Source organism: Spea bombifrons, chromosome 1, assembly GCF_027358695.1.
Source record: "Spea bombifrons isolate aSpeBom1 chromosome 1, aSpeBom1.2.pri, whole genome shotgun sequence".
Classification (NCBI taxonomy): Eukaryota; Metazoa; Chordata; class Amphibia; order Anura; family Pelobatidae; genus Spea; species Spea bombifrons.
In genome coordinates, this window is record NC_071087.1 from 92,408,852 (window position 1) to 92,423,486 (window position 14,635).

The 14,635-nt window shown below is 38.7% G+C and overlaps 1 protein-coding gene across 1 annotated transcript in view; it reads left to right on the forward strand.

The window, feature by feature from the left end:
- SH3GL2 (SH3 domain containing GRB2 like 2, endophilin A1) overlaps window positions 1-12,191 on the forward strand; it is an 80,942-nt gene extending 68,751 nt beyond the window's left edge. Inside the window, exons 4-9 of the mRNA XM_053465897.1 lie at window positions 1,694-1,837; window positions 3,713-3,846; window positions 4,674-4,832; window positions 5,238-5,341; window positions 9,399-9,532; window positions 11,786-12,191. Coding sequence (XP_053321872.1) covers window positions 1,694-1,837; window positions 3,713-3,846; window positions 4,674-4,832; window positions 5,238-5,341; window positions 9,399-9,532; window positions 11,786-11,985 — 875 coding nt within the window. The 3' untranslated portion in view covers window positions 11,986-12,191. The remainder of the gene's footprint in view (window positions 1-1,693; window positions 1,838-3,712; window positions 3,847-4,673; window positions 4,833-5,237; window positions 5,342-9,398; window positions 9,533-11,785) is intronic.
- Window positions 12,192-14,635: the final 2,444 nt, after the last annotated feature.

A 14,635-nucleotide genomic window follows, 5' to 3' on the forward strand; every position in this document is an offset into this window, starting at 1 on the left:
AAAGGTAGTTATAGTCATTGTTATTCTTTCAGATGACAAGACTATAATTGTAGGAATTCATTTCCCCAGCACGTTATGGATTTTGGATTCACTGTATGAGTAAAATACTTATCAGCCTACACAGCAGTTTGGATGTGGAATAGACATGTGGAAATAGGCCAAAAACTATTCGGACAAATTCTTAGTTTGTTTTTTGGCCCATTTGTTTCAGACAACTGCCCATTCACTTTGGCCAACAATTCCGGGGGCATTTTCAATTCGTTGCCCATTGCCCACACTTTCTTACTCTCTCAATCTTGTTCACTCTCTCACGCTCTTTAAATGGTTCCCTACCTTCTCTGTCGTCTTCTGCCGACCACTTCCACTTCCGTATCGTCTTCATCTTCTATCTTTTATCTTCTCTCTCCTCCAATCGAGGTAGAAAGGACAGCATTTTGCCCTAACGTGAACTTACGGCAATATGGTGGCACTTCCAGTGACGTCCTCTCCCGACCATCCAATCAGTGGATAGGGCAACAGACGTCCGTAGTGACTCATTTCCTATGTAGGCGGAAGCTCCATGGATTTGCAGTTAGGTCCCAGTCAGGAGCATGGAGCATTTCCAGGCCATGTAGAGCCCCCATAGCTGGCTAGTCTATGGAAATTTGGTTAGGGCAGGCCAGACACAGGGTAACTTAGACATAAGAGGGGACTGGACAGGCAGGCAAGGAGTCTCCCCATGAATCTATCATGGCTCTCCTGTCAAACTCAAACCAACCCCCATGTTTCCTCAGCCCCAGGGGGTTACTGTGAAAGCTCCCCTATGTATTACACCACAGCAGTCTGACCACCAGCAGCCATGACCACCTGTCATTTTGTACTGATGTACAAAATAATGATTCTATAATATTATCAACCTTCTCTGTAGTTACCATCATAATGCATTTCAAAAAGTATTACAATTTGGAAATGTCAACTTTGTGTTATTATCACATCATATTTTTCCAATAAATAGAGAAAGGCATAAATCTAGGATAACAAAGAGAGCCACAGGGGGTTGTTATTGGCAGGGGCATTTCTAAGTTTGTATAGATGCACCTCTTGTGACACTCCTAGTAAAGTCACTGCAGGCGAAAAAGTCATCAATTTGTGCTTTTGAGAACTGGGGAACAAATAGCATGAAACTGATGCATCCGCAGACATAACCTACTATATCAGCTCTGAATAGAGATAACGCTGCTAAAAGGCACATAGCTATTGGGTTGTGTCTGTAGTCAAGAAGTATAATAGCCTTCTGACTTCTTATGCAAGTATCAAGAATATAATACTAATTATTTTAATAAAGTAAAAATAAAATACAGTTATGGTCAGCACTGTTGGCACCCTTGAATATTTTGTACATCATGTACACTATCTCCTAATTAAAAGTGTGTAGTGAAACAACTTTGGTCTATAGCTCATATTTTTGATATGTAACAGCACAGGATAAACCAATTATCCAAAGCACACATCCAAAGGAACAAAAGATTGTTGAAAATAAGTTAATAGCACTGATCTTTTTAGGTTTAATCTGTTTCTATATTTTCCCATAGATATCTCTTGTGTATATATATATATATATATATATATATATATATATATATATATATATGTATATCAGATTTATAAAACAAATAAACATGGCATTATCACACATCTGTTTTCTTATGTACAGCTTCCCGGGCTAAACTCAGCATGATCAATACAATGTCGAAAATTCGAGGCCAAGATAAAGGACCGGGTTACCCGCAAGCTGAAGCATTGTTAGCAGAAGCAATGTTGAAGTATGGTCGGGAAATTGGAGACGACTCAAACTTTGGTAATATATTTAATTTTTTTACCACTGACATATGTTTTCCTCTGGCAGACAATTGTATGAGATTCACCTTTCCCTGGAATTTATAAAAAAAATGGCCTATAATTACAAGTTTATCTAATAGATTTTAAATCTGTTTCTGCAAGTAGCATAGTGGGGAGGAAATTTCTAGCAGTTGACTTTCCTGCGAGTTGTGCTTGTGTATTAAGTCATATCTGAAATAAATGAGGACATTGAGCACAGATCACTTCCCCTTGCCATTCACAAATTGCCTCTGAAATGTAGGTATTCCTGAATTGAGACTTGAGGTGGATTTCCTTCTTCTGCCCATCCCCAGTAGTGAAAGACTCTACAAACCTGTGTGTTCATAACACTCTTTTTGTGTCATATGTTAACCTACACCATCTATGGTCTTATATTATGATGCATACATAGGTCCCTGAACTTAGATTATTACCCTGCCTTGATCCAAATTCCCTTGCTAACTACCGCCCCATATCACTACTTCCAATAACATCTAAACTCTTAGAAAAACGAACCTACGACCGTCTAACCCACTTTCTGTCCTCAAACTCCCTGCTCGACCCCCTGCAATCCGGTTTCCACCCACAGCACTCGACCGAAACTGCTCTCACCATAGTCACAAATGACCTTCTATCTGCTAGAAACAATGGCCACTACTCTGTCTTAATCTTACTTGACTATTCTGCTGCTTTTGACACAGTCGACCACTCCCTCCTTCTTCTAGGATGTTTTCAGACAGCTGCGTATAAGACATTTTATGTGTTCTAGCTCTGTTACCTTACCCCTTCTACATAAACAATCTTCCTTGTGGTAAATAATAGAAAGGCTCAGTCTTAATATCCCATATGCATACACTGAAAGTGAATGGACTTTATTAGATAAAACAGGCTTTCATTAGCCTTAATTAGCATTGCCTTAAATAATCAGCTCAGTATGGTGTTTGGGCAGAGAAAGTCACCAAAATATCACACGACAAGTTTGTTGGAACAAAATGAAAGAAAGCCAAGTATTTGTCAATGCTAAACTACCTTTATGACTACCTGCTAATGGCTTGATCCACAACACAAATATTTTCAGTTTTTAAAGAAACAAATATATATATATTATACGGGAGACAATATTTTTTGTGATTAAATCATTATTTCTGTGATGGCATTCGCCAGTACTGAGAATTATTTCTTATACTGTGTTTAGTGAAAAATAAATGGTTAAATTCTGCACCTTGAAATGCCTCATTATTTCATGATTATGTTGCAGCTGGCAATCTGTCCCTGCTGTATGCAGTCTTTCATGTACGCAATTTAATTCTCTTTGTTTTTACACAGTATGACTAATTCTTAATATTAAACCATGCATGTCATTAAACGAAGCACGCTAGCATTTATACCTATAACCATATGGTATGCACTGTATTTTCAACGCTGAAATCCAGAAACAAAAATGATGCACTATTAATTTTAGTTATTACATTTAATCAGTTATTTTGTTGAACAATGTTGCTTGAACTTTCACGAATGACATTGAACAGTTTGGACTCCATGTCACTTAGTCATCACGTGCAAGTTAATTTTGTAGTTAAAAAATGTTTGTAGTTAATAAATGTTTGAAATTATGTGTTTTTGATTGTTGTGAAAGAACATATTTCATACTATAATACAAGGTTCTCTTGTTAAAGTAAAAAAAAAAATGAATTGATTAATTAGAAGATGCACAATTCCAGAACAAAGCTTATTCCTCATTCCAGAGCAATTCAACTTCGGTTGAAGTTTGGAGGACATAGGTCAATGGTCTAAGGAATGCGTAAGAACCTTTGTCAATATATTTAAAATGTAAATAATAATTTTCTTGCCCCAGGTCCAGCTCTTGTTGATGTGGGAGAAGCAATGCGGGAGCTCTCTGATATCAAAGACTCCTTGGACATTGACGTGAAGCAAAATTTCATAGACCCTCTTCAAAACCTGCACGACAAAGATCTAAAGGAAATTCAGGTATTACATCAACAGCTAGAATTTAATTAACAAAGTATCTAATGAAAGGAAAGCTTTGAATTAAATGAAGGAACAAAAAAAAATCAAAGAACTCCTCAAGAGCTTTTAATTTTAAGACATTAACAATTGTGATTATGTGAGCACAGTAAGCCCCAGACCGATCCCTTTACATGAAAGGGATTGAAAGGGTATAAGATAACTAAGACAACATAATGCTTATGGAGAATGAGGGAGAAAGTGGACTGTTCCAGCAGCCAATAAGTGACATGAATTGTTGGACCACATAGGTCAAGATCTGCAGCTCAGGAGAAGTTACGTGTTTTTTTTTTTTTGCATGTTAAAGTACTCGGAAAGTATGTATTATTCTTTGGCATGTCCCCCAGGGATATGAAACTGTCCATTTAAGAATTCTCAATATTTGTATTGTTGTCATGTTGACATGATAATTATACCATTTTATCCATTCTTACCAACTTTCCCATATCCCTGCATTATCATGGCTGTTTGGCCACCTACCTAATGTTGGCAGAAGTTAGCTACTGCACACAGAATATTACTGCCTATCACATTTTTGGCATTTGTGTAACGTAGGTGGATGGCTTATGATTCACTACCTGATTGTATTTAAAATGATGTCTATCTTCTAGAGATGGTCAGTTAAAGACAATGGAAACTAATCTGCTGGCATGAATGTCTGCCACCGCTGCGTGTTTTTGGAGCAGAGCTACTCCTGTAGTCATGACCATTTTCCTTTAATGTAAATGTTTATGTACATTGCTTAGTTCATTTTTAACATCATATGGTACATTCAAATTATTCATTTTCAGCATCACTTAAAAAAGCTGGAGGGTAGACGTCTAGACTTCGATTACAAGAAGAAAAGGCAAGGAAAGCTCACAGAAGATGAAATCCGCCAGGCTCTAGAGAAATTTGATGAGTCAAAAGAAATAGCAGAATCCAGCATGTTCAACCTGCTGGAGATGGATGTAAGAAGTGTTTCTTTCTTTCAAGTAACTTTATCTTTTATTTTTCAAAATAAAACAACCCCATTATATTTTTATCCTGGAGGCGGCCATAACAGTGTCTACTGTATACTAAAATGTGCCACTATAACACAGTTACACATGAGTCATCTGTGTGTGTGTGTGAGATCAATTTCACACATAGGGTTAAACTTTTCTTTAAGTTATGATGGCCACAATGTATGTGTTATGTTGAACTACAGATCCTCAGCCAGCCAAAGGCTTTACCTTTGGCCACCCAAATACTAATATGCACCCTGTAAATCATGCAGGTCTCTCAAGTTCCCAGCTGGATATAGTAGCATCCCCTTAGTGCCCCGCATATGTTTTTTGTTAAACGCTAATGCATGGTGTTTTGATTTTGGTTAGATTGAACAGGTAAGCCAGCTTTCAGCACTGGTACAAGCACAGCTGGAATACCACAAGCAAGCAGTGCAGATCCTACAGCAAGTCACTGTGAAACTCGAACATAGGTAAGCTATCTGTTTTCCAAAATCAACCTAATTTAGAAATTATATCAGAAGGCCAAGTAAAATTGGTCAGAAGAAAAGCATGCAGGACATTTTAAGAATCTCAGGTTACCTTTGTCACAACAACGTATGACAAAAAGTAAACTTTTAAGTGAATTTAATGCCCATTTGATAGGATCTTGAGTGTTATGGAGGTAGATTCTCCATAAACATAACCTTTAGAGCCGTATGAAACAATCTAGATCTGGAACTTCAGGCAAATCCAGAGAGATAAACAAGATGTCATTGTATATCCCCTGTGACAAACTCCTAAAAGACCACTCTCTCTTCTCATGTGAAGTACAATCCTCTAGGACAATAAGGTTCAGGAACAGCATATTTATGTGGTTTTTATTTGTGTAAACAACAAATAACCTTCAAAACCAAAATGGTACAAAAATAAAAGTCTAACTCACAGTGGGAGCCCTCTTTGACCTATACATTTCTCTGGCCCAGACTGAATAGCCTAAATATGCACTAACTTTATGCTTCCTCCCAGACCCAGCTAAGCCAGGTTCTGGAAAACCTCCCTCAGACAACACACACAACTTCAGGCAAGTAATGCCTCACTTGGCTCAGGGATCTTCTTTCAGGGCCTCTCTTTGCCCTGGGACCACAGGGGAACTTCCTTTCCCCCCAGCCATCTCGCTAACTCACTGGCTTGAGGAAGTTTAAATGTCCGTCTCCTGCATCTATTGCAGGCATGATCAGAATCTTGGACTGGACCTTCAAAATCCTATGTGGACGTCCAGTTGATTCAAAGTGGGGGATGGAGCATTGGCCCACCCAGCTCTCCTATCATTCAACCACAGGGAACCATATTTATGATTTGGACAGGGCCTGTGCACAAAACATCTCCCCAGTGATTGTAAAATGCTTCTTTAATACCTCTCAAGGCATTTAAACCCCCAGTTAGTCTGACTTGGACCTGCCCACTTACAGAAGCAGGAATGCAGAAGGGGGAAGATGATGGGGGAGTTAGAGAGGGAGCGAGGATGTATGCATGTATGTAAAAGACAGAAATGTGCAAACGGGCCAAAAACAATTTGGTCAAATTAGTCGGTTCTTTTTTGGCCCATTCCTTTTCGGACAAAGAATTACGTTCGGGGGACTTTTTAAATTAGTTGTTGCCCACATTCATTCTTTCTCAAGCTCTCTAAATGGCTTCCTACTTTCTCCGCCTTCTGCTGTTGTGTCTCCCAGCTCAGCTTCTTTTCTAGCATCTTCTTCGCCTTCTTTCTTTATCCGCATCTCTGCTGACATGACCTCCAGGTGAACTTTGGCAAAAACCGCAGCGCTTCCGGTGATATCCTCCAATCAGGGAAAGAATATCCCCTCAAACTCATTTTTGCAGAAGTTCACGAGAAGTAATCTTTGGCCAAAATGGCCAATGAGTTTCCAGACACACCCAATCCCAATTCGAGGGAGGAGATGTCACTGGAAGCTCCACCGTTTTTTCTGACAGTTCACAAGCCGTTATATTCGGACAAAATGGCAGAGCTTCCTAGCATGCCCTCTCCCCCGATCATCCAGTGGCGGGGAGAGGATGTCACCGGAAGCTCCACCATTTTTTCTGACAGCTCACAGGCCGTTATATTCGAGCAAAATGGCAGAGCTTCCTAGCATGCCCTCTCCCCCGATCATCCAGTCAGGGGGAGAGGATGTCACCGGAAGCTCCACCATTTTTTCTGAAATTCACCGGGAAGTCATGTCCGTGCAGATGTGAAGGAAGACAGAAGAGAGAAGAACAAGAAGATACTAGAAAATAAGTGGACCTGTGAGATGTGGAAGTAGTCGGCAGAGGAGGTATGAAGATATTCAGAGAGCACATGAGAGTGGGAGTGAATAAGCCCACAAAATTTGAATGAACAATTTGAGCTTTTTGCTTTGTTTTTCCTCTTTTTCACAGATCCTTTACTATCCTGTAAAGAGTTGTACACATATATGACATTCTTGTCCTAACCATAAATTGGGCTTGGTTGTATAATGTACAGTAAAGTTTCGCACAGTTAAGTGCGAAATTAACAATAAAGAAGTTTGTGCTGTCAAAGCCCACTTAAAAAGCATCTGATTTTCTTGACCTTGTGGAAGAAAAGATAGTACACATTATAATTATAAATTGAAATCCAATTTTCATTTGGATTTACCATATGGCGGGAATTTCTCTTAATAAACTCAGTAATACATTTTCATATGATTTTATGTTTGGGACTATTTGGTTGTGATCCATTTTGCTTTTAAGAGACTACAGTGCATATGTGTGTGGGAGTGTGTGCGTGGGGCTAACAAGAGAGTTGTTCCTTCCTAACTACACCAGAAGACAAGGACAATCTGCGTTATCAAATGAGGCAGTGTAGCAGACTAAAAAACACACATTTCTTACCAATTCGGGTGCATTTTCTATTTATCCTTTTATCACAATATATTACATGACATATTATGGCAAACAATGCGTCCTTGCACACTGTTACATGGACCCTCTCATTTGCATATTCCTACTATTTCATAGTTAGCACTGAGCTAGTGAAACGTACCTGCATACAGCTGCTTTGGTCTCAGTTCACTATACAGTAGAAACAGCCCTAACCCATTGAAGTAACTATAACAAATGCATGTAAGTGACACTATTGGCATTAAAGGAGATATTGTAGCTGATTTGGCTTGATTTTGAAAAAGAGAGGATTACAGGCCAAATAACTGTGACTCCATGTAGATACATTCGTTGCAAAATAGCTTATGAAAGGGATAGCACAACTTATGTATAAAAATGAGGTATAATGGATGGCACATAGAGTTAAACGCACAATAATTTTAAAATGATGTACTAACCCCTAAAAACCTTAATGACATGCCATGCTGTCATGAAAATGTTTGCCTACAAACCATGACCCCATGGAACATCAGGACTTTAGTGTCCATGCACACCACTACCCAATTCCTGGTGCAGGCAGTCCATGATAATCATCGACCCTCCCCGTGCCGGAAGTCTTACAAAATCAGGTGTAGGTGGACAACATTATAAATGTCTCAGCAGTCTAGGAAATAAATTTAAAAGATACTTCAAAAAAAAAAAAATGTTGCATAAAGTCAAAAACTATTGCACGGAGTTGGCAGCCTGTTATGGCTGCCTGCTACCTTGCTATCAAAAGTAAAAAAATATATAAATTTAAAAAAAATTTACGTGTGCCAGCACCTTGCCAACTAATCTATGGTACAATCACATGTCTTAACTGACCCCCCTTGCTACTCCCATGCAAGGGGATCAGGCTCTGTGCCCTAAACCCTACTCCCACAAATTACCCCAAATAAAAAACAAGGGGAAAAAACATGTATATTTTATATAAAAATATATAAAAAATGGCAATTATCTTTTAACTTTATGTGAGGCTACCATTCGCTATGAGGTGTGCAGTTCTGTAGATGAGCATGGGCAGTGTGACCTGTAGCTTCCAAAAAACTATACAATAACCTATGCGTGTAGAGTATTTCTGTAATCTGGAGATGTAGGTGAAAACATTTTTGGTTAATTTGTGTGAGCTCGCATGTAACACAAAAGAGTGCCTAAATGTTGCTAATAAAATATCCCAGCTTGCCTACTATACATAAATATATAGTTTTTGTGTGTTCATGATTACCATTAGAAACTGATGTACTAACTGCAAGGCTTTGAAACAGTGATGTATACCTTCTAATATTTACCCTATAATTGCCACAATTGCCATTCTCTCTCTCTCCTTTCTTTCTGTCTCTGTCTCTCCTCTCTCTCTTCTTTTTCTCTCAACTCCCTCAACTATTTTAACGACTATTATCATACCATTTTTCCATTGATGTATAATTTGTGTGGATACTGTAAAAGTGGAAAAGGTGCATCATGGTTAAACAAACATATGGTGAAAACGAGAAAGTAGCACTGTTTTTTTTGTGGGTACAAAATACCCTCAGCATAGAAGAGGTTAAAATGCTATAAACTTCTATTTTCTTCCGCCTCATGAACAATGTAACGCTTTATTGAATTCTACAGGATCAGAGATACTTCAACCTTGCCCAGGAGAGAGTATCAGCCTAAACCCCGCATGAGTTTGGAACTAACACTCCCCTGCGATACCAGTCAACACAATGGTGGCATGTCTCAGGCCGGAACCCCAAAACCATCAGGTATGTGCAAGCAAAACCAAATGCTTAACCTTCTCAAACCGCTCATATTCCCTGCTCAACAGAAATAAAGAGTCCTCATCATAACCGTAATATACCTACCAGCAGCGATATTGATATGTCATTAAAGCGGATCTCACACCCCTTTTTTTTTCAAATGTTTTGAGACAGCGGAATATTAACAATCTGTATATGTTTTAACTTTGTAACCTTAGCCGAGCCCACAATATGAATACCTTCAATGACCCAGACACTGACACTCTATGAAAATCAGGACTTCATTAGTGTAGCCATAGAGAATCAGCTTTGTGTTTGAGTTCACCCAAAATATCACTCGACTGTCAACAATGACAGCACCCAGGTCTACAGATCAAGAAAGATTATAAACAACAAAATTAAATAAAGCCACATTTTCATCAATGCTAAACTACGTTACTGGTTTTCCATGTGATTCCCCCATTTCTGCATGGAAAAAGGAACAACTGTCTAGTGACCACTACTTGCCCCTTTTAACCACAGTGCAGATGAGAAACCACTGATTATTTGGCTTTTTACCACGTGTGCTCTAAAAATTACATGAAGCTTTATAAAATGAAATAGATTTGCCAGATGTTTTGTTTTTCTTGATAAAACTTTAAATACCACTAATATTATGGTAACACCAACAGACGGTCCTTGATGATAATGGGGCCCTGGGCAAGCTTGTGGGGCTCAACATGGATGTGTTATACACATGGGTGACGTGAAGACTGCCTATCCCCCATTTCACTGTTTTTTTCTTTTCATATATAAATGGGCTTGCCGTTCAATTGCGGTGTACACAGACCATATGGTAACACATACATAGACACACATGCTAACAGCAGGTATTGACACACTCTTCCACCATACAATAACACACACTCACTCTAAAAGCATATAAATACACACACACACCCACTCTGCCGCTTTACTTACACACTTTACATAACCCTGCCAGACAATTAGGAGCCGTGCACCCGTTTTAGCGTGCTGGAATGTATACGCTGGTTTTACGTTCTTCTACATGTTACAGATACTGCTGAAAGCTAGCTGGATATCCCCTTTAGCCTTATGTTGCTAATGATCAGTGCATAAGGATTCCAGTATTCAATGCAGGCATATTGTTTTTACCTTCATTGCTGCTCTAATGTACCAAACAATTTTATGTTATAAAATGTAAAATAAACATGAGTGAAATAAACCATAAAAGTCTACTGCGGGTAGACTGGTCTCTCATTCGGTAGAATAAAATGGTTGTCTGCTACTCTGCCTGTTTTATTGTTCGGTACTCGTTTACCCTGTACTTGATGTTAATTGCATGCTATATTGGTTCTTCCCCAATGCTCTCCCGTGTTTGCACGTCTTAAGCCATACACTGTGGGGTATATTCACTAAAGGAACAGATGGAAGGGGAGTTTGCAGACTTCAAGTCCCACACTTCACTATTTATTAGGAAGGCCCAAACTGGCAAGTTTCTCCGGCAAAAAGGACTGCACTGGCTCTGCATAATGTATAATTCAATGTATAAAGTACATGGTTAAAATATACGTTATTCAGGGCCAAAACTATCTGGCAAACTCTCCATTTAGTGAATCATCCTCTTTACCATTTTGAGAGTGCCTGTAACTGTAAGCATGTAAGCAGATTTATTAGAAAATAAGACAATTGCTAAATTACCCATTTGGCATATTCCTAAAAGTTTTCTTAAAGGCAAGAGGGCTTTAATATGGTTTTCCCAGAGGTCCTTGTAACATAAATCCAACCCCTAAAAAAGAGGTTGTGGTGATTGCAAGGAAGAATATATAAGAGAAGAGTTTGGATGAGCTGAGTGGCTGTTGGGCGACAAAGGGATGACATGGCATATTACAGAACGGTAGAATGGAGGATGAAAGGAATAGTTCATAGAAGGGACAAGAGTGAAACTGAGAATGAATGCTTAAGCATAGGTGAAAGAGAGGAGAGACAATTTCTGGTAGGCCATAGGGCTTAAAACCATTAAATGCCGCAAAACAAAAGGTGGTAATGTAAGTGGGATGAGTTAAGACGTCCTAATGCAAAGAAATGGCTTAAGCATAAACTGAAAAGAACATCATTATTGTGATCTAAACAATAGTATAAACTCCACTGCTTGCAGTTCCCGGAGATGAAAATCTATATATCCACATACATCTTATTGGTATGTATGACTGCTCATTGAACTCTGCTCACGCCCTGTGTCGCCTTTCTGTGTTTCAGGAGCTCCCCTGGACCAGCCATGCTGTCGGGCTCTCTATGACTTTGATCCAGAGAATGAAGGGGAACTTGGCTTCAAGGAGGGCGACATAATTACTCTCACCAATCAGATTGATGAAAACTGGTATGAAGGAATGCTTCATGGCCAGTCAGGGTTTTTCCCCATCAATTATGTTGATATTCTGGTTCCCTTGCCCCACTAAAGTATCTGGTGTACCCATTGATTTGTACCACTGCTTTTAAAATGCTGCTTCAAATAATTCACACAAGTACAAGGTGCAGTGGTTATGAGTCCGTCCCATTGTTATTTTTACTTCAATTTGTATTTGTTATTTCTTCTGTTGTTGTACATCTTTAATGTCTTAGAGTTCTTTATAACAGTGAAAAGAATAAAGAAAAATAATTGTCATGTCATCTTTTCCTTCAACTTCGGTACAATTCACACGGGTTGTCGCTGGCTTTGTGACTTCAGATCCAGCCTTTTCCGCTACCCCTAAATGATTCTTTTTGGAACAAAACATGTAGAACATATATGTATTTTTTTGAATCCATGAACTTACCGCTTTCTGATATGGGATAAGAGAGTATGTAAAAAAAAAAAACTGACATGCATGGCTTCTGTGCAAGAGCATATAAGTGGTTTTAATTGAAGAAGGGTACATTAATATGCTACAAATGGATACACAAGGTCAATTCTGCACGTTTGCTTTACAAAAATAATACACAATTTTTAGCAAGAATGTTGATTGTGAATTACAAGTGGCAAAAATAAACCATAAGTAGTGAAACATTTTAAAAGGACCAAGCACAGTATTTAAATATATACATTATTTTATTTCTTGGGATTATATGGACTCTGCTGTGTGGATCTATATACAGGGTCAGACTAATTGACGTTTTCACAAATGATAACTGAATGTACTAAAAATACTTTTTTTGTGTAAAACCAAGAAACAGGGCAGGGAGTTCATCTATGATCGACTGGAAACATATTTGTTATTCCATCTCACACACCGTTTACGAGCTTCTGTTCGATTTTTTTCCTTATCTATATCTAGAAATCTGGTAGAAAGTGCTAGGGATTTCACCTGCGATTGTATATCTTTGTGGCTTAGAAGATCTTAAGCTATCAAATTCTAGACAGAAAACAACTTTTTTTTATGGCTGATTGAAAGAGTTGAAAAGAGCTAGTTGTAGCTCTTTTTTTTTCCCTTGGCCAGAGCTTCCAGTGAAAGAACTGTCCGGATAATCCTTCCTTTGCACTTTCAAAGTCTTTTTCAGTTCCTTGATTCATAACTGCATATTATTGCCAAAAGCAAAACAGTCTATTTTATACTTATTTCATCAGACTGTTTACATTGAATTTATCTCCTCTAGAGCTATAATACTGTATACTATACCAGTACCATATATCTCAGCATTTCTAAAAATTTTCCCAACAGTGCAGACTATGAACCACCAATGGTGCAGCCTAGTTAATACTTCATTCTTTCCTCAAGTTATGGTGAATGCGGTGTTTGACAGTCACCCAGGCTGCTGGGGTATTCTGTCCAGCATATTGTGAGCACAGATTCGTTCACCAGGGACTGGGGAAAAAGGTGAATATTCCAGGGCATTCTACAAAGAGGCTATGGAGCCCAGGACATCTTCTCATGTCCCACCAAGAGATGGGATGTTCCCTATGATGGATATTCTGAGTAGGCTCTAGACTAGGTGCAAACCTTTTATAAAGTGTACCACTCAATACAGTAGCTGTTCTGTTTAATTAGGAGGCTGCTCTTGTTCAATTTTATTCTGGTATATATCTAGATCTGTAGCCAGTTTTATTGAACCAGCTGTTGTGTTTACGTGAGCAAAGTAGCGTCCCAGTAGTACCCACCATATCTATGTTTGATGTATTTGGCACACCACAGGAAAAGTGCCAGAGGGTGAAATTACAAATGATCCAACATTATGCACAGATATTTCCCCTGGATTTCTTACCATATGACATCATAACCTTGGGCCCTCGCTCAATGCACTCATTAGGGGCAGAAACACCTGCATAGCACAGCAACGGGCCATGTGTGCTCCTCTGGCAATCCTACAATAACATGCAAGGGAACGATACTCCACAGAAAAAAATAGGTAATATTACCTTGCGTCACCGTTTTCACTGATGCATGGATTCTGCCCTCAGTGAGGACTATAGTTATAAATAGTATGTCTGCTGGGCAATATGAAGGCTAGAATCTGTATTTTTTTAAATATAAAGTTTGAAATGATTATTTTCCGTTTTACATAATGTTTTATTCACTTATGTGTGTCCAGTGCTGTATCTTTAATGGGGGGGGGGTGATCAGAGTTCTATTTATCTAAAGTGTACAGATGTTGTGGTTTGTTTTTGTGTTTTTTTTGTTTCCTGGGAAGGAAATGTGGGATTTAATGTACCGCTTCCAATGTGCCACTTAAGTTCCAGATTGGGAAATTTGAAGGCAATGCTTACTGCTTCATGTGTTACCTAGATCATGGAAAGCATTGACATAGAAAAAAATAAACTGTTCTAAAAATACTGTGGTGGCTGATGTTTTTTTAACCCCTTTAAGTTCTACCATCTGTTTGTTTGTTTTTTAACAGACACATAGTGTCTTTATTCCAGAATGAGATATTATATAGACAAACACACATATTTCAATGAGTTTTTGGTTTAATAAAATAAAAACAGGCAAAAGTTGCTACTACCATACAAAAATCTGCCACGCCTCCCACAATGTAGCAAGGCTCCACTTTTACCAGTAAGGACAAGGTCAAGGTTATGGATGACAAACAAGTCACCCTGCACGTTGGTGTAGCTGGGGGTCTCTTCCACCTTCC